The sequence below is a fragment of the Pinus tabuliformis genome, chromosome 6 (assembly GCF_031772625.1).
Source record: "Pinus tabuliformis cultivar Carrire ecotype Pingquan chromosome 6, CPIR1, whole genome shotgun sequence".
Taxonomy (NCBI): Eukaryota; Viridiplantae; Streptophyta; class Pinopsida; order Pinales; family Pinaceae; genus Pinus; species Pinus tabuliformis.
This window is the reverse complement of record NC_142292.1, coordinates 1269840234-1269860359: the sequence shown is the minus strand read 5'-3', so window position 1 is coordinate 1269860359 and position 20126 is coordinate 1269840234. Positions and strand designations below refer to the sequence as shown.

General features: G+C 37.6%; 1 protein-coding gene across 2 annotated transcripts in view; it reads left to right on the top strand.

Moving 5' to 3' along the window:
* The window catches only part of SCD1 (stomatal cytokinesis defective / SCD1 protein (SCD1)), a 470752-nt gene that overhangs the window by 398113 nt on the left and 52513 nt on the right, over positions 1-20126 (top strand). For both annotated transcript variants that reach the window (XM_089426037.1, XM_089426039.1), the window contains 4 exons: positions 2951-3132; positions 3245-3316; positions 3563-3723; positions 3881-3922. In XM_089426037.1, the coding sequence (XP_089282163.1) occupies positions 2951-3132; positions 3245-3316; positions 3563-3723; positions 3881-3922 (457 nt within the window). The remainder of the gene's footprint in view (positions 1-2950; positions 3133-3244; positions 3317-3562; positions 3724-3880; positions 3923-20126) is intronic.

Genomic DNA, 20126 nt, shown 5'->3' with positions numbered 1-20126 from the left:
TCATGTCGGTCCACTACCATCTCCATAGCCCACTGCACCAGGTACCAACTCAAAATCTCGTGCCATCCAACCCCAAGAGAGGGATTGAATGTGCAAACTCTCATATATAGGACAAGCTCTCCATTCGGTGAATTCTACACCCTGCACCGCTCATGTCGCCTCATCTCATTGACCTGGTTAACACATAAAATATGTCGAAGTGGCTCTGCCTCTCTCTCTCTCCAAGGTGCAAAGGGAAACTACTTACGCTACAAGCCCCATCTATGTATGTCTGAAGAGGGCTGCTCTGATGCTCTAAAGTGCACTCTATTGGTACCCTTAGGGGATCCAACTATTCCCCAATACGAGTCAGTTTGGCCATTGACTTGGCACAAACCACTCTCATGCTCTCCAGCTCCTCATTTGCTGTAGAATGGCCTCTCGTACTGTGGTGACCTTCTCTCTCAATGCTAGAAGGCTAACCTGGAACTGATGAAACTGCCATGGGTATCTATCACTTGCAGAGTTAGTCACAACTTTGGATACATCAACAAATATCAACATCTCATCAATGGGTGGCTCCTCCTCAACAGATGGCTCTATGTGTGTAGGCTCTATCCTCTCCACTAAGGTGTCAACTGGGGCTATCCAAAAGGTCTTGAATAATGGTGACTCCTGTGCCATCGGGTAGATCGATGTGCTCCTCACCATCGTGTGGGCTCTCAGCATCATGCTCAACCTACTCCTCAGGCTCCTGATATCTAAAGCCAAGTCTCCACCAGCAAAAGTGTCCCCTGGTCTCACCCTCTAACTGTCCCTGTCTTTCTTGCTCCTTTTTAGGAGATTTGGTGCCCAAATTTTGTCGGGTTTCCCCACATGATGTAGATGGTTGTACTCCCACAGCTTGTGCACCTCTAGTGTCTCTACTGTAAGGACAATGATGGATCTAGCCTGACACCTTCCTCAACTGAGCCAACCTCTCATCATTCCTATGGATTCCACCCCAAAATTCCTACATACTGAATCTCCCTTGAGCCATGGGTGGTGTATGGTGTAACACTGTAACCTCTCACTGTGCATACATGCCCAAATCTCCGATGATCTTACTGGTTACCCACAACTGGGCCAAGATCATGCTCTGATACCACTGTAATGTTCCAAACTTAAATAGATAGTGAGATGCAAACCAAAATCGATTTGTGACACATGAAATTAAAGCAATCAACAAATGCTCATTAAAGCTCTAGAAGTGAGAACCAGCTGAGCCATATCATTAATGAAATGGATTAAGTACAATAATATGTAGAAATGCACCTGGGCTTGCCTCAAGGGCAAGCTTAATAGGACCTAGGTGATAAAATAATAATCTTGGAGCTGGAAATGATTGCTCCTCTAATGCTCTGCGTTGCCCCCAGAAACTACACTGCTAGCTAGAAAGGAACTGCAAGAAACCCCGTCTCCATTGCTCAGAAAATGTTGAAACTTTATATCTGGTATCTTTGTCGAAAACCTAGAAAAACCCAAAAAATGTTTGGCCTATCTCCAAGCCAAAGTTGAACCCATAAATTAGTGCAAATTTCCCTAGCTACTAGTAATTCGCCCTATTATAAGAATGAGGATTTCATACTTGAATATCACCTGGAAAATTCTGAAATTCTAACCACAAACTCTTCTCACAAAACCCAGAAACGGTTTGGCCGGATTTTGACCTTCCAAAATCGACCCCCAAAGGCCCTATGCCCTCCAAAACTGCTAAAGCACACTGCCTGCCAATACATCAGAAAAATCCTCGTCAAACACTCTGGGAAAGTAGCAATCACCTCCACTAATGCTTTCCTTATCTCTCCCGACAAGGATCAGCCTCAATGGCTGAGTCTCCACCTCCCACGTGAGCACAAAATGTTGCCTCTGCACTGGTCCAGGACGTGCGAAAATCACACTAAATGGGGGCACTCTCCTCCAACTCCAAAACTCTCCAAAATGGCAGCGAAACTCCTATCCCTCCTCTCTAGAAATTCTCCCGACAAAATCTCCTCCACAAGATGCCACAATCAAACTCGGCCTCCCTCCACCACGTCCTCCAGAAATACACACCGCCTGGAGATGGATGCAACTGCTGGAAACCACAATGAAATACTCCTACAGAAGAATCAAGATAAACCTCTCTAGGGTGGCACTCGAAGTCCCTCGAAGCAAGGGTGAGCTCTATGCTTGAAGAACTCATGCTAAACAACAAGTGACTCTGCTAAGCAGCTCGAGCAACCAAAGAGAAATCCAATATGCCAAAGATGAATGATATGAGGAAAGCTGCCTTCTTTATATAGATTTTGTGGAGCACTTTTCCCTCCAATTTTACCTCCATCGTGGGCGCTCATTTAACCACCTTTATGCAAACCGAACTAGGGAGTGTGTATTTCCCTAGTGTGGGTGGCCCCCATGTGTAATTTAACCACAACAAAATAACTTCTCCTAAGTCTAAACTCCTAATAAAAATCAAATGGGCCCCACTATCTCCAAAATTGGCCCCAAAATGCAATAATTAGTCCTGTTCCAAATTAATTTAGGAAGGGACATGACAATTTGCATCATATAACCTACACATTTTAGAGTATTAATTTGGAAAACAATGCCAGTGTAGGAATATGCCACTATAGAAACATAGTGCAGAAGAAAATGTAAATAAACAATGGGAAAATGAAAGGAAAATTGAATTTTCTAATGCTTGCCAGCTTTTTGAACCCCCTCTAGTTATCCATGAGCTTGATATTTAAACGTAGAAAATACTTTGGCTGATTTTTCTTTACACAATTTATTTTGTACAATAACCATGTTGTTTACAACTGTTATTTCCAACAGTCCAGAAGAGAAAAGCTCATTGGCATGGATCTCTTTGAACATATACAGTTTGCCAAGAAATTGACATAGCATAGGTTATAACTATATTGTTCTTTCTTGTTTTCAATTTTTACAGGTCAGCTGTGTAAAAATGCTTTCAGGAGAGCGTGTCCTTACTGCTTCTCATGATGGAAGTGTCAAGATGTGGGATGTTAGAACTGATACTTGTGTAGCAACAGTTGGCCGTGCTGCAAGTGCAATTCTATGTATGGAGTATGATGACAACACTGGAATTTTAGCTGCTGGTGGAAGGGATGCGTATGTATATGTTGAATTATAGTTTTAGAACATTAGGCTAAGGCATCATGGTCTTTTAATGAATTGTGACAACCATAAATTTGAAATATCAATCTGACATGTGCATATGTAGGGTTGGGAATATATGGGACATTCGAGCTGGAAGACAAATGCAGAAGCTTGTAGGGCACACAAAATGGATCCGGTGAGATACTGGGTACTTTGCCAATAGACATTGTTTGTAGTGAAGGATATGCTAGGTGTTTCATTTTTAGAAGTCTGCAGTTTTCGCTTTTCTCTTTAACCACAATATTTTTTGTTGTGGCTCTTTTAAATATCGATGCTTCAGATCCTTGAGAACAGTAGGTATTGTATTTCTGAAGTCACCAATTTTCTTTCTTCTTTAACCATAAAGTTTTTGATGTGGCCATCTTAAATTTCAATGCTTCAGAACCTTGAGAATGGTTGGAGACACGATTATCACTGGGAGCGATGATTGGACTGCTAGAGTATGGTCTGTATCTGATGGACATTGTGATGCTGTGCTTGCATGCCATGCTGGCCCAATAACTAGCGTTGAATACTGTGCATCTGACAATGGAATAATCACAGGTGTCTCTCACAGAGCCTATATCTTCTTAAGAAAAGTTCAACTAATGATGATTTAAATATCATAATTACTTATAATTACAGAGAATATTTACAATTTTCCTCGTATTAATAAAAAGTTGAGTTTTAGTTCAGACATAAAGTAATATCTTTGGTGCAGGTTCCGAAGATGGTATGGTGCGCTTATGGAACATTGGAGATGGTAAGTGCGCTGGTTGAAATATCCTTTCATGAAATCACACCTATATGTGATTTGTCGACAATTTAATATAATAGTCTCTCTTTTTTTTCCCATGGTTAATATAATAGTCTTAAAAAGTAGTGAACGTCTGAAATGAGAGTTCATATGTTGCCCATGTTTGTGAAGCAAGAAAACAAAAGGTTGAATATAATCTTTTATATGGAAATTTTGTACAATATTTTACCATTTCCAAAACATTTGAATGCCTGAAAGTAAACTTGTGGCAAAAACACTGGACGAGACCTTTCAAAAAGCAAACTACACACTTGTTCAGAAAACCTACCAAAGAGATTCAATCTGCTGCAATGATTCTTTTGCTGTTGCCAAAGAACAGAAAGAAAGAATGCTTCACAGAAGGCGAATGTGCAGGCTCTATCACTGTTCCCAATAAACCAGCATTTCGTCTATGTGGAATCAATGGCAAGGGGAGAAATGCTATGCTGTGCTATGCCAGGCTATTCTGAAAGCTTTTGAATTCCAACAAAATCAAGATTGTATTTTTTTCTCTTACTCCCTTCACACGTCATAGTCAGAAGAGGCTTCTTTTTAAGCAAAGACACAATAAAAGTGCATGTAAAGATTAAAAGACAGACAGAATAACATTGAGAAAGAAAGTGAGAGATGGAGCATTTTTGGATGCAGATTGGTGGACATATTGAGAAGCTCTATCTCTGATTGCTTTCTTGAATGATTAAATTAGATTGAAATAATTTTGAGAGGCAACATCCCCATACATTGATTCTCTCTTCCTTTTCATTCTCCTATTGATTGAATATGATAAATAACCTCAACTTTGCATACCTTTTGTAAAGTACAAAAGTTTCCCTTACTCATCCCCACTTGCAGTTTTGAACTATCCTCATGTGGGATTCAATATGCCAAACCAAGCTGAGTTGACATGTTGCCTGCTGCTTTTTAATTTCAGGTGTAAAATTTTTAATTTTTTATTTAAAAGGACCTTACCTATTCACAAACAAGATGCCCCATCTGATCTCATAAATTCAATAGCCCCATTCCAAGGCCTATAAAATTTTCATGTTTGTTAACCACTATGTGTAAGAAAATCAAAATTACTTGCCTTTGTAACTTGATACCCCATTGTCTAATAGAACCAAATTGTGAACAAAAATGAATGTGGGGAAAGAGGCCAGATATTTAGGTTATGATGCCTAGTAATATGATCAGAGATGAACAAAGTGAAAGTGGGAAGGCTCAAGATATGACCAGCTAATAAGGGTATATAAGAAAACCTAAGAAAATCTACAAATACTTGTAGACTTTCTCCCTTAGACAACAATGCCCCTCTAGGCTAAGACACAAAATAATTGTAAGCAAGGAAAAAAAACAATCTCTGGATTAAACACGCAATGTTACCTCAAGTGGCGAGGACAAACAGCATAACACATTACCAATAGACCTCCAATATCTTGCTTTATTATCAATGAATGAATACAAATTTTTGCATAGTATACCCAAGCTCCAAGCTTCCAACCATGGAAGAATGAGAGCCAAAGGGGCTTATTTATGCAATTTCTTGTGAGAGTACCAATGCAAAGATCATCAAACAAGTGGCAAATAGGAGCTAATCCCAAGGCAGGGCCGAGTTCACAAGTGGCATTAATACTGGTGCAATCTGTCCCCAGAGTGCTGTAGCATTTCCCTTGCTGGCACTGCATATTCTCTTGGAGGATCTGCGTATAGGAAGATGGAAGGCATGTGTGAATGGACTGGAGTGAGCGTTGATTTTCTAGTGAAGTTAGGTCTAGAATAGTTTTTCACAATTGATAACTACTTCTAATGATACAATTTCTTTACACTTCAATCATCAAGTAGCTATACATAGCTATACATGAAAAACTTCAACGATTCAATTATTCAATTAGAGCAGTAAATAGAGGTCACAGTAAACAATGAACAATAGACAAGAGACACCAAGAATTAAGCTCACAGCCAGGGAAAAACCCACAAGGGGAAAACCCAACCAAAATTCGTTCCTTATGAGAGAGATTCTGTCCATCAAAAGTATATCAAGAATATTCCAATAAATCGAAATCTGACCTCAATAGAGTCTCAGTCAAAATCAGTCAATAGGAGAGAGAAAAGTCAACTTCTGGTTGACTGTAAGAGTCTGCAGGAGGCCGAATTCCGGCCCTGAGGTGATTGAGATAGAAGGCTGAAATTCGGCTTTAAAGTAGCCACAGAACAGTCAACTGACAACAAGAAACAGTCCAAACCTTCGGTCAAATCACCTGTCCAGAGATGCAGTCAATGCAGGTCAACGTGCCAAATAGATGAGCCAATTCTTAATCAACAAAAGATAATGCCCTCCTGAAATCTTCAGCCTTCTCAAATGATCAAAACAGGGGTTGAACAAATGCCAATATACCCAAAACAAACTCGGTCAATACAGCTCCAAGAGAAAAGTCAACATAGCTCAAACTAATCTTCCTTCTGATCTTCGTACAAGTGGTATCTTGCTTCCAATTGCAGATCGAACTTTTTGTTGGATGGATGATCAAATGAATGCCAACGATGCCTGATATATATGCGAGTGACATGGGCTAATTAGCGCTAAGTGGGGCAGACTTGAAGAATTTGTTAGGCCGACTTGTAGGGTTGACAAAAATAAATTTCCTTCATGGTTTCAAATGAAAAATACTGACCGTTGCTATTCAAATTTTCAACAGTGAGGGGTAGACAAGTCCCCATGTAATCTGCTGCTAACGCGCTTTAAAGTCCACCAACTCCAAGTGAACACAGGCTGCCAAATATCCCTGCGTGGAGACTGCTAGGCTGGCCTGCGTGGGGACTCCTGTAATGTTGAGTAGATTGTGTGTGAGGTGGAAGGATGAGAGAGTTAAATCTCCCTCTTAACTCCTACTTGAACCACAGCACAATCCTCCAACAAATCTCCAGTTAAATCAACTCAACTTCCAACCAAACCCGTGAGCTATCAGGCAAGATATTGACCTGCTGAATGGGCAACTCGGGCCCCCTATGTTGACTGTTGACTCGGCCTCCATTTAGCAGTTTAACTGGCATCATTTTTTGATACCAAAAGTGGGTGTTGTTGGAAACACTAAGAGAGGGGTGAATTAGTGTTTCACTCTTTTTACCCAATTGGTTAGATTATTTTTAAATATTCAAAGCATTAAACCTATGTTGTAGGAAACGCTGGGCTTGAGCCCATTTATGGGCAGAAACGATACGGAAACGCGGAAATGCGTTTGGTACAGCTTGGAAACGCGTTTCAGGTCATACTGCCACGTTTCACGTGGGGGAAACGTGGCCCAGTACGGTCTAAAACACGTTTCCAGGCCGTACAACCACGTTTCAGTGATAAAGTGACTTATTTTTCTGTTTTTTGTTTGATTTTTCGTTTTTATTTTTTATTTTCGCTCCCTGCCAATTCAGGAGTGATAGCGGGAGCTATTGAAGATTGGAAAGAAAAGTTTGAGTGGGACAGCCTAATGTTCAAGCCTATGGCCCTAGTGTTGATATGTAGTTCATGGTAATGTTAAATTGATAATTCTTAAAGTAAAAGTGACATTCTCCTTTATCTTTCGTTTTCATCTTTTTATTTAAATGTTTAACATTACCATGAAATGACTCAGGATGTTTGAGAGTGGTTTCACCCTCATTGATTTCATATGGAGAAAGTAGAATTTTAGATCTCACTCAAAATCCAGTAGACTTATCATTTTTTTCAGGATTTTAAGATTGGGGAATTGCAATGTTTCCATTGGATTTTGTCATGTACTAGGGTATGTAACTTGTATTTAATCAAGAGAACCAAGCCCTCTATGCAAGGGAGCCTCCCAATAATCAAAATCACCTAGGGTACTAGGGTATGGAACTTGTGTTTAATCAAGAACACTAAGGTTGTTCGACTATGCAGGAGGAGACTCGCAATCAAGCACGAGACAAGAAATTAGAAATTTCTCGTCACTGAACTTGGATATTGCTATTTTCATTATGTGATCATTCATGAGTAAATGTGATGTAAATTTAGAAACTTATAGTTTATGCATTGAGGAACGAACAAAGTTCGTTCCAAATCAAATACTCCAGAAGACTTGGAATATGTAGATCTCCATTGAGATACAAGAATATATATTAAAATGTATGAATAAGAATGATACAAATGTGAGTGAGGGGCCTACTTATATACCTCCAAGCAGGTACCTTTTCATGGAAGGCCATGTCCCATTTAGACATGCCTCTTCAACACTAACTACTAATAAACTAATCATTATTATAATTATCATCATTATTTATATTTATATTATTTTTATATATTTTATTCATAACATTGCCTTCCTCTTCAAAAAAGATTTGTCCTCAAAGCTTGTTAATGCAAAAGGTGTGATCTCTTTTTTGGTTTCAAATATCTTCTCGTCTCGGCACTGCCATCTTCATTGATACAAGTTGATATGATCTTCTAAGTGATAAACAAAACTGTGCACTGAGAAGGGATTAGACCATCCTAGATTAATCTTTTGTGGAATATTTTGATCACTGGAATTTTGTAACGAATTGTCATCATAGGACTGGATTGAGGTTACATCAATATTCTTTGGAACATCAGTTTGTTGTTTTTGTTCTGAATAGTCTCGATACATAGCTTGGTTGAGTTGTCTACTCTCATGATTGGAATGTCGATAGGGAACTTTTTTGGTTTGACTTTCTCTTATTATCTGTGTGGAATTTTTTTGATTTCCTTCTGGTACTACGATTATTGAGTTAGGTACACAATCTTCGTTTGGAAGTTTCATCATCTGGATTGTAACATGTGAGTGTGTTTTTCCTTCAATTGATTGATCCTTTTCTTGAGTTCTGCTATTGACTAGTTCGGTGTTTGTTTCTTTATCTTCAACTGGGGATGTTACAATTGGAAAAATCGATACTTCCTCTTGAGTACAGTGTTCTAACTTGTATTTTAACGACTTCTTGTCCTTCTTAAGCTTTTTAATTTGTGTTAGTAATTTTTCGCTATGATCCTTAAGTCGCAAGACTTCTTCATTTCTATCAACAGTGATTTTGTCAATTTCATTTTGCATATTTTGTAATACTTTTTTACCTTCTTGAAAAATTACTTTTGAAATATCTTGGATGTCTTTTGGTGTTACTGAATTTGGCTTCACGGTGACATCTTGTAGTGTTATTTTTTTCTTTTTGTAAGAAAATGTCAAAAACTTCTTTTTCGTATTCAGGATGAAGGAACCAAGGGTTTCCATCTAGGGTGAACCTAAAATAATGTCACCTTGATCACTCCATAGGGTTTGAACTAAGAATTGTGATATGAATGTATAATCTCCAACGTTTAATTGTAAATTGGTTATGTCATATATTTTGTTGTTAAAACAGTCAAATTTTTCAATTATATTTGACTCGGGAATCACTAATTGGTTTGCGATTTTAGGTTTTATATAATTTTTATTTTCGGTTGGCGAGATAGCAATAGTAACATCTTTTCCCATAGTAGACCCTTGAATTCTAAATAGCACTGAGGCATAGTTATATTTAGTTTATGGAAATCTTCCTTCCTTTGGTTCTGAATTAGATGTCATTTTGCTTGTAGACATGAACCTTCTTCAAATTCACCCTTCCTTTAATATTAATACCCTTCAACTATTGGATAACTTCGAATAATCCCTTTCGTAATTCAACACTTGAACTTTTTTTTTAATATCCCTTTTTGAATAGAAGATATGATTCTCTCTCTCTCTCTCTCTCTCTCTCTCTCTCTCTCTCTCTCTATATATATATATATATATATATATATATTTTTGTTTTTTTTTTTTGTTTTTAATCCACTTAATAAAACTTACTCTTTTTTTTTCATTATTATTATTTTTTTAATAATACTCCCCTTTTTTTTTTATATATTTTCAATATACCCAATATACTTTATGAGGTCCCTTTTGATATATATATATATATATATATATATATATATATATATATATATTAAACTCCTTTAATTCCTTCAATATGAATATGTAGATAAAATCTTTATAGCTTGTATTTGACTCAATATCTTTTGACTTTCCGAATACGATATTGTATTCCCTTTTTTTTTCTTTTATGTGTATCTTTCAATTCAATTATTATTATATATATTAAATATTATAATTTTATTATATATATATATATATATATATTCTTAAACTTACCATACGACTTCTAATTTCTCCAAGTTAGGCACACACGGTATGGTAGAGACACAACCTTTCACTGATTCAGGTTTTGTTTTGCAATAAGTGTATGGCATGGTGATCAACGGAAGATGCAATTTTCAATTAACAACAGATGTTAGTTGTTGTGGAATCCGGATGCTTGTACAACAGTGTCGACGAGGATGGCTATGGTTTTTGAAAAAACTGGAGAAACCTATCTTGTTCTCGTGCAAAATCCAAACAACATATAATAGTCCGCCCTCTTCTCTCATGTTAGACTATCGACTTGAAGGCAGTGTCCGAAATTTTGGGTATGATCAACTTTGCTATGGAAGAACGATGAGTTATGGTAGTAAGACTTGTGAGGCAGTAAGGTAGAAGGGTAGACTGATGACAGAGGATTGCGGCTGTCAGAGGTGGTGGCAGCATGCGATGGAAAAAAAAGAAAACAACGACAATGTCGATGAATTTGGACAGGGAAGGAAGGTGCGGCAAGGAAACTTGGTGATGCGATGAGGTTTTTCGGTGGCAAGGTGAAAGATGACGACAATTTTTTTTTGCAAAGGTTTTTTTTTCCTGTTGTGTTGCAGAGCTACAGTGGCTCGGGTTTGTTTGAAGCCATGACCTAGTCAAGCACAGTGAAAGCGGTGAGAGACTCTGCTGTGGAAAGCAGTAGTGGCTTGTTGTCGGATTGTGGCAACAACTTTGTTCGTGCAGACTCGAGCATCGGTGGTGAAAAAAAGAGTGTTGTTGGTCTAGGTCGTTGGTGGATTGACGAAAGCGATGATGTGGCTAGTTGCCCGGGCAACAGGTTGCAGTCCCGACAGTGGTTTCAATGGGTCAATGCAGGGACTTGCGATTTGTTGGGTGACGGAGGCGTGGGGAGAGAAAATGGCTATGACTAGGTAATAATTTTATTTATTTATTAGTAATTCTCCCCCCTTTTTTTCTTTTTCTTTTGTAAATTTTTTTTTTTGAAATATTTTTTTTTTTAATTTATTTTATATATATAATTTTTTTTTAATGGCTAAAGGCCCACTGGCAAATTGGAGACCCTCCAAAAGCTTGTAGCGAAACACTTCAAGGACAACAAAGTTGATGAATTCGATGACCAAAGACCTGGATTGGATAACGAGCTTTGTACAACAATGAAGCGACCAAAGGATCAAACTGCTCTGATACCAAATGGAACAAACAAAGTTTGTTCTTCAAGTTAAATACTCCAGAAGACTTGGAATATGTAGATCTCCACTGAGATACAATAATATATATTAAAATGTATGTATAAGAATGATACAAATGAGAGTGAGGGGCTTGCTTATATACCCCCAGGCAGGTACCTTTTCATGGAAGGTCATGTCCCATTTAGACATGCCTCTTCAGTACTAACTACTAATAAACTAATCATTATTATAATTATCATCATTATTTATAGTTATATTATTTTTATATATTTTATTCATAACACATTGACAGTGGACAATTTAATCATAATGTAATAAATTATAATGTACCATTTATGCTTTATGATTGCACATATTTCTTAAATGTCCTAATATATATATATATATATATATAGATAGATATTGTGTTTCCTCATTTTCAAAATTTGGGGGGGGGGGGGGGGGGGGGGGTCACATTTCGTACATGTACCTGTTTCAGAAACTCATACCTGTTTCCCTCTATTGTGCAACTTAGCATTAAACAAACATATGAATCATCATCACATCAATGATAGTACACAAAATATTTCTATCTACAAATGCTTTGTTACACATGGTTACATACAACTTTACCAGATGAACTGGAAAGAAATGGAATACTCTCCAAGGGTTTTACCAGCAAGGCAGGAAGGAAACAAATGCTCCCTAAGGTCTGAAGAGTTTCTCTGATCCAATTTGAAGGGGTCTTCAGTCCCCTTGTACAACTCAACTTCTTTGCTTTACAACCACTCTTACTGGTGCTCTTGCTTAAATACGAGTTCCATACCCTAATACACCCAATCCTAAAATCCTGAAAAACTAATAAGTCTGCTGGATTGTGAATGGAATCTAAAATTCTACTTTCTCCATACGAAATCCAATGAGGCCGGAACCACTCTCAAACATCCTGAGTCATTTCATGGTAATGTTAAAAATTTAAGGGGATGGATGAAAATGAAGATTAAGGAGAATGTCACTTTTACTTTAAGAATTTAACATTACCATGAATAGCATATCAATACTAGGGCCTAGACTTGATCATTAAGCTGCCAAAACACTTGCCAAATGAAAATATGCGTGGCTTGTAATGACGAAGTGTGACCTTTTCATACCCGTGCAGGTCACTTTTGCCGCCTAACGAGTCTTGGAAAACAGGACACGCTGCCAAAATCGTGACACACAGTCGAATTCAACGTGTCAAAATAAGACACGACGTGTCATGGTTTTTGGACATGAATCTCGAGAGAATCGTGTTGGACACGATGGATTCGGGATTCGTGGGGCCTATAGGACGAATCCGGTTATGTAGCAGTTTTGAAATACTTCATGCTAAAGTTTCGATGGTAACCACAGTCTTTCTCCGTGTGATAACTCATGCTTGATCTCAGTCTTGGATTGCCTCAGTCACAATTTGGAGAAATGCTGCAACTAGGAAAAATATCCTCGGGCCTCCTCGAGAGAAGTATCTCAATGCCAATCTACTAAAACAACACCTCTATTCTGGGCAAGCAGTGCCAAGTCTCTATGCTATAAAGTGAGGATTAGTGTCTACACGATGCTGCTAACTTCTAGAGATCACTTGTGTGATATCACTACGGCACCATATTAAGTATATCAATAATCACAAGAACCAGATATGAAAGGAGTCAAAGTATCTTGAAGACAAAAAGGTTCAAGTGATGATATGCCATGGTAGTATAAGAAGATCATTCAGGAAGCATCAAGGTGAAGATTTCATCTTCACTTTCCAAGTAAGTATTTTTCATTTTATAATCAATTTTGGTTAAATGGCTTCGTGTTGCAAGGAGATCTATAAATTGGTTGAGTTATCGAAATTCCTTGCATAAGAAAGGAGGATAGATATGAAAGAGAAGTCATTGATATCTATGGAAAATTCTTTGAAGGTCAAGCATTGTTTGAATGCATGGAAAAGGATCAATGGACTCATAGGATTCTTGTGAAATCTATCAAAGGTCCTCTCATCCCTTTGTAGCAGGAGAGGAAACATCAAAGAGATATATGAAATGCTACAAGATATATTCTCTGAAAATGCAGTAACGAAAGTCATATCACTTAGACCTGATCTACATACAGTTAAAAGAATATCTTCATAGGATCTCCACTGTGAGATCTGGAAGAATTGATAAAAAGGATAAACACCTCTGTTTCAATTGACAAGCAAAGTAGCACATGTCAATAGGACAAGAAAGTTACCTCATTTAACAACTTGTGGTATCTATGCAAGATAGAAAAGGGACAAGTTGTGGGAAAAGTGTTGAAGGTTAAAGCATCCAAACATTCGCAGAAAGGAAAGGTAAGTTTTGTCCTCAAACAAGACAGAATAGTATAGCTAAGATTCAATGCTATGGAAAGAAGCTCATATCACCGGAAAGATGGAGGAAGTTAAGAAAAGGGACAGTAACAGGTCTCTACTATGATTGAGATGGTATCCCTCACAAAAGGATCTTATCATAAGCTCCTCAATTTTTGATATGACCATGATAAGAAGATGCATCATGGCATTATGAAAGCATTAGAAACAAGAGCTCGTGACATCACCATACGAATCATGAAGGACAAAATCCATGGCAGTCAAACATGAAAGGATATAGCTCTTGAGAACCTCAATGGACATTGAAGGAAAGGAAGAAGTCATCCAGGATAAAGCTCATCATACATCAAGTCAAAAAGGAAACATCTTCAGATGATAATATGCAAGATCCTCAATATTCTCTGATGGAATCTTCATTGGAGGGTTCACTATGTTGAAGGAAATGTAACAATGTTCAGTCCTCATAAATGTACTTTAGATATTTGTATTTATTCAAGAAAAGAAATATTATTTTTATAATATATGTTAATGATTTTCTTTCTCATTGAAATTGGTCTAGCACTATTTAAGGTGATATAGGTGAGTCAAATAGTCAAAAGAATTATGTGGAAGACCTTAAGGTCATGTTACACCATGTATAAATATATATTAAATTCAAAGGGAAAACCTCCAAGCAAAGTCAAGTCTACTCCTATGCAATGGCACCATCAAGAAGCTCCTTCAAGCATGCTACACCACCATGGAAACTATGTGAAGTCTTCTCTACAAATCAGCCTCCTAGCAGTCCTCAAGTCGGCCTACAAGCAGTCCTCAAAGTTGGCTTACAAACAAGGTGACTAGTCAGCCTAAATGGAGGGACATACCTCTATATATAGAGGTTGTCCACTCCTCTATAACGTACGTAATGAGCTTTGAAATCTGTGAAGGTGAAAGGCAAGAAAGAAGGAAGGAAAAGGGTCTCCAAGGGCAGTGAAGAGGAAGGGTATACCACCAAAGTCAAGAGGTCTGTTCTAGGGCTGCTGTAGTCACACGTGCGAGGAAAACACAAGGTTGTCCTTGCAGCTAGGACAATAGCGATCCATAGACCCTCATCTATCTTTTTTGGGGCTAAATCTAGGCGTACAAGGCCTCCTACTCCAGCGTAGAAGAAAGAAACTCAAGTGAAGGAGAGAAGGGCATATAACACCTAGTAATCCTCCCACACGTGTGAGAAACTAGGGCAACAAAACAACAGTACAGTCATACACTCATATCTCAAGAAGGATCTCGGTTGGTCAAAGAAGAGGTCTACTTGAGCAAGGGATAGAAGAGGAACACCTCATCTAGAAGGCTTAGTCAAGGAAGGTCTATCTCTAGACAAGAATCAAAAGAGGAGGACGAAGTGCCGGAAGGAGGAAGCCTATGTGCCAGGGAACAAAGTGCAAAAAGGAGGAGAGGACTTGACTTGTGCTTGGAGGATATTCTTGTCAGGGATCAAGGGTTTGGCATTGATCAATAGAAGCTTCAATAAGAGAAACTCACTAAAGGGTTTTCCTCTCAAGAGAAGAGAGGTTTTGGCCCTGGCAGAGAGCCAACATCCTGTGTTCTTGTTTTTATGTTTTGGTAGTAGTTTGATGAAGTACACACATATGCACTAATAAGAATAAGAAGAAGAATAAGCTAATAAGGAAAAGCACAAATACTCCACAAATTGTTATCAAGTAACGAAGAATCACACTACACTACTTTGCCCTAGATTCTTCAACACTAATCTAGAGAGGAAGGAAGTGTTTCATCAAGAACTCCAACTTATGGAATTCATGGGATGATGGTATGATGATATGAGAAATAAAGCAGATCAAGGCTTTTCAATCAAGGAAGTTGCTGGAAGAAGCCTAGATGACCTAAGGGAAAAATAAGGTATGTATGCTTGTGTTTAATATTATAATGTCATGTCGTATGGTTGTTGGTAACATGGATTATTACTTCTACATTGAGAGGCATGATCAAAAGAAAAAAGATCTCCTCCTCTCAAAGGATGCAGGAAGGCATAAGTCACACTAGATGAAATCAACATAATATGTCATATGAAGTATGAGGTGGTTGACTACAATTAAGAAACTCTGATTGAAAGTTCTTGGGAATGGAATGTGCAAGGAAGGAAGAGAACGTGAAATATGAAACCATGATGAAGGCAATCAACATCCAAAAGACCAAGAAGATTTGAGTAGGAAATCACCCGGAAAGACATGAAGACTCTGATGAAAGTCTGAAAAAGATGGAGACCCTTGACAATGGGTATCTTTGGAGATGTGTCAACATGTATGCAGGATGCTGATACCTACAGGAAGATGTCATGATGAAGAGCCATCTCGAAAGGTACAATTTGATTTAATGTTATGTTTTGATTTCTTGAATAATATATGGATGAGTTCATGCAAGGCTACTAGCACAAGAGTTGTAAGTACAAGTACAACTAGCATTCATGTGATGGATGGAAATTCCTGAAAGAAACATGATGAGGAAGAAGTAGCCATATGATGAAGGTTCCAGATATGTATCAAGAAGGCCACTTTCCATGAAGAAAGGAATGACATGACGAACCAAGAAGGAAAGTGATGGATGGCTAATGCCTTACAAGGAAGAAGCTCGACTGAATTTCATGACATCAAGGAAAGAAATTGATCAAGAAGCTGAAGGACCCACAAAGAAGAAGCTGTTGATGCAAAGGAGAGTCCCTAGTTAAGAGGGAGCTCTGACAAGTCCCTAATTGAGAGGGAAGGTCAGAAGGAACTTGGGTGCATTCCTTTACAGGAATGGGCATATCTTCCCTAGTTGAGAGGGAGAGATAGACACAACATTCTTGTCTTCACTTGGGAAGAAAGAATGGAGGATTGGGTAATCATCTGGCATCCGATGCTCTTTGAGGATGTGTAGGGCATCCAAGATAAGAGTAGGCAAGAGGACCGATATTCTTTGAGGGTTGGGAACCCAAGATAAGAATAGACCTAGAAGTTCATACTCAATGAACATCGGGTGGGTATGTACCTTGAGAGACAATGATGAAGGTGTCTATAATCATTGGTCTCTCCAACATTGTGCTCTGATCTATTAAGAGATAGAGTTGTTAGTCAAGGCCTTGCTACGTGACAATGTTGGTTATAATGATGCTATACAGATGGATTACTAGTCTGACTCTTCTTATGAGATCTCTTTAGTGTTGAGAATAGCCATGTACCATTTAATGAATACCTCCCTAGTTAAGAGGGAGTGTTGAAGGAAATGTAACTAGGTTCGGTTTTCATTGTGACTTGTAATTATAATATTATGTAATAGATGAAACAAATGAATTATTATACCTTACATCATGGGTTTCATGAGCAAGATGTGTTTACCATAGGTCGAAGACTTCTTCTTGATGTCTTTAGGATTTATTATCTTAACATAAGTATTATAGAAGTCATAATGTCAAAGATCTACCCTTCAAAACTAATGTCACTATTCCCCTTGCAAGTCGGCTAAAATAAGACAATGATCCCCTTATATGAAATGTCGACTGAGCTCAAAGGTTCTCATGTCGGCGTAGCATACCAATGTTGGTCTCTATATATAAGAAGTGACTTCACATTACAAGCAACAAGTCTTTAGATCATCTCTGAGTATACAACGAAGAAGCTAGAATGCAATACAATGAACGAAGAAGGTAACGTATATCTCAAGAAGCTTTCGGTGAAGTATATATATATATATATATATATATATATATATATATACGCTCTTCGTTGAAGTTTGTCCTGTCATCATCATCATAGCAAAGAAGAGAAGGACTATCACAAGACAGTGCCATGAAAGCAAAGTAATATATTCATGGTGAAGCGAAGAATTGTGGTAGTTGAGGAAGAGAAGCCGAGGATTGTACAAGACATCGAACGTATAAGGGGACCAAAATCTGAAGTAGTATAGTGACATAAAGACAGTGTGAAGATCAAAGACTGTGGTTTGAAGGCCGAAGAGTGCAGCGGATAGTGACAAGCATCTTGGAGGTAATGTTGAGTTAGGTAATTTTGTCAAGGGTCTTGGTATTCTTCAGCTAAACATCTATAAGAAGAGATTGAAGGGTTTTCCTCTCAAGAGGAGAGGTTTTACCCAAGCTTGGAGCCAACATCTTGTGTACTTGCATTTTTGTTGATCTTCTAGTTTTGATAACTGTTTGATGATTGAAGAACACACTAATATAAAGAAGTTAATTTAAGAAGACATCACAAGCAGTTATCAATAGACAATGAAGAATCACTAACACATGTATTGCCCTAGATTCTTCAACATGGTATCAGAGTCAGTCAAGGGCATTCAGTTACAGTGACACTCCAAGAAGGGAATCCAATCTAAGGGAACAAGTCTTCAAAATAGCATACATATCACCACTAACTTCGGATCTCTGTCACCCTCTCGATTAAAATCACACGAAGGAGTATGGTGCAAACATAATTGATACCACAATGATATGCCACAGGAATCTTCAAGTTAGTGATAATCGATTCCATATCACGGCTCTTAGTAGCAATGGTGAATTTTATGCTAAGTAATTATATTTACAAAAATAATTTATCGACAGAAAATCGATTTATCACAGATGTAGGGTCTATAAGGTCCAAAGGATTGAATCCAACTCTGATACCAAATTTAATGCCCCATCTCAGATAATAACGGAATTTAATGAAACTTAACAGTAAGTTCACAAAATCCCTAAGCTTGAAGTTTACCGGAATTTTAAACGAAATTTATGTTCATAATATATGGAGCCCTAATTTTAACCAAATTAATACTCAGAATTGGACAGTGACATTTTAAAACAAAAATTATCAAATCAATAGTGAGTGCTTACCTGAAATTTTTGTTTGAAGATTCTTTGGCCTATTGTTGCTCCTGTTGCTACAATTACCAAACCACTCTTTCCTCCCAGCTTATTTGAGGTCTACCTATACGGTCCCCAGATCCAAAAGACAAGTCTTCTGGCCCCCATGCCCAAAACCCCAAGAACGAACGAGCTCAATCTACCTCTCTGTCTATGATTCCTTCTAGTCTCTGTAAAATTTCAAATAATTCCCTTTCCTTCACTTAACTAACTCCCCAGGCCAAATTTCCTCCCCTCTCTATTGTATCCCCTATCCTTATACCTCCCAAGGCCACCGTCTCCTAGCGGGTTATCTGCTCTGTAATTTTGGCCTTTCGGCAAGTGGAATTCCAAGATTATCAAGAATCCCCCTTTTGAGGCGGTCATACCTTATTATGCGTTGAGTTGACATAGTTGGTTAAAAAAATTACTTAATTTCTTTTATCTCATGCATACTAGGGATTTGTTTTGCTTGTTTCCTTGGTTGATATAATATATTCCTTTTAGTTAATTTCCTTTAGTCCCTTTATATAAAATATACAATTAACAATTAATAATAATTTATAGTTCCTTTTTATTTGGTTAATATATTGTATATGTATTTTATAATTTCCCCCTTTTGTTTGTATAAAAATATATTACAATTCCCATTAGTCTTGTATGATATATATATATATATATATATATATATATATATATATATATATATATATATATATATATATATATTATAACGCCATTTGTATAACGCCTTGCATTTACCTTTTATTTGGTATAATATATTATAGTTTATGATGGTGGTACACATATTAAGTACCCCAAGTGGTCATTATATCCCCTCTGAGTTAGGTATTTACTTCGTATTTTCAATAATTATTTTACTTATCCTATACTTGGATATTTTCATCACCGGTTAGTAAGTATACTAGTGCAGTACATGCGATGCATGCATATGTAGCTATCATATACATGTCCCGCATGCATGCTAGTAATCATATTCTATGTGTATTTCGAAATGGGTCATTACAATGAGTGGAGGCATCACCTTTTATTGTGTGTCATACCTCCGTTTTGTTGATCGCCTATACATATGTGCATAGATTGCTAGGTGGAATAATGAAGATATGTCTCTTTGTCTTCTCATAAATGTTGTTATTTGTGCTTTCTTGTTTATTTATGTGCATACACACTATTTTACTTTGTTTCATCGTCATATTAGTAAACTCATGACTTTGGGGAAATCCACATTCCAAACACTCACATTGAGTGCTTCATGTTGAAGTTTCTAAGTTTACTTAGTTTAGAAACCCTTCATGCACTTTTTCTGATTTACTCCTACCTACTTGTTATTTTTCTTTAACAAGTTATTTACAAAGTAAATACTGAAAATAAACACCAGTGCATGCTCAACATATTACAGATCAACAACTAAAAGAAACAAGAACAGACACACCACATGACACCATTATTTTTGGACCAATGTCCCCGGAAAAACCCAATGCGAGAAAATCAGTGCAGCTATCTGAGGGTTTTCTTATTAAGCAATATCAGAGTGCAATCTAGGTGTCGAAACTGGCCT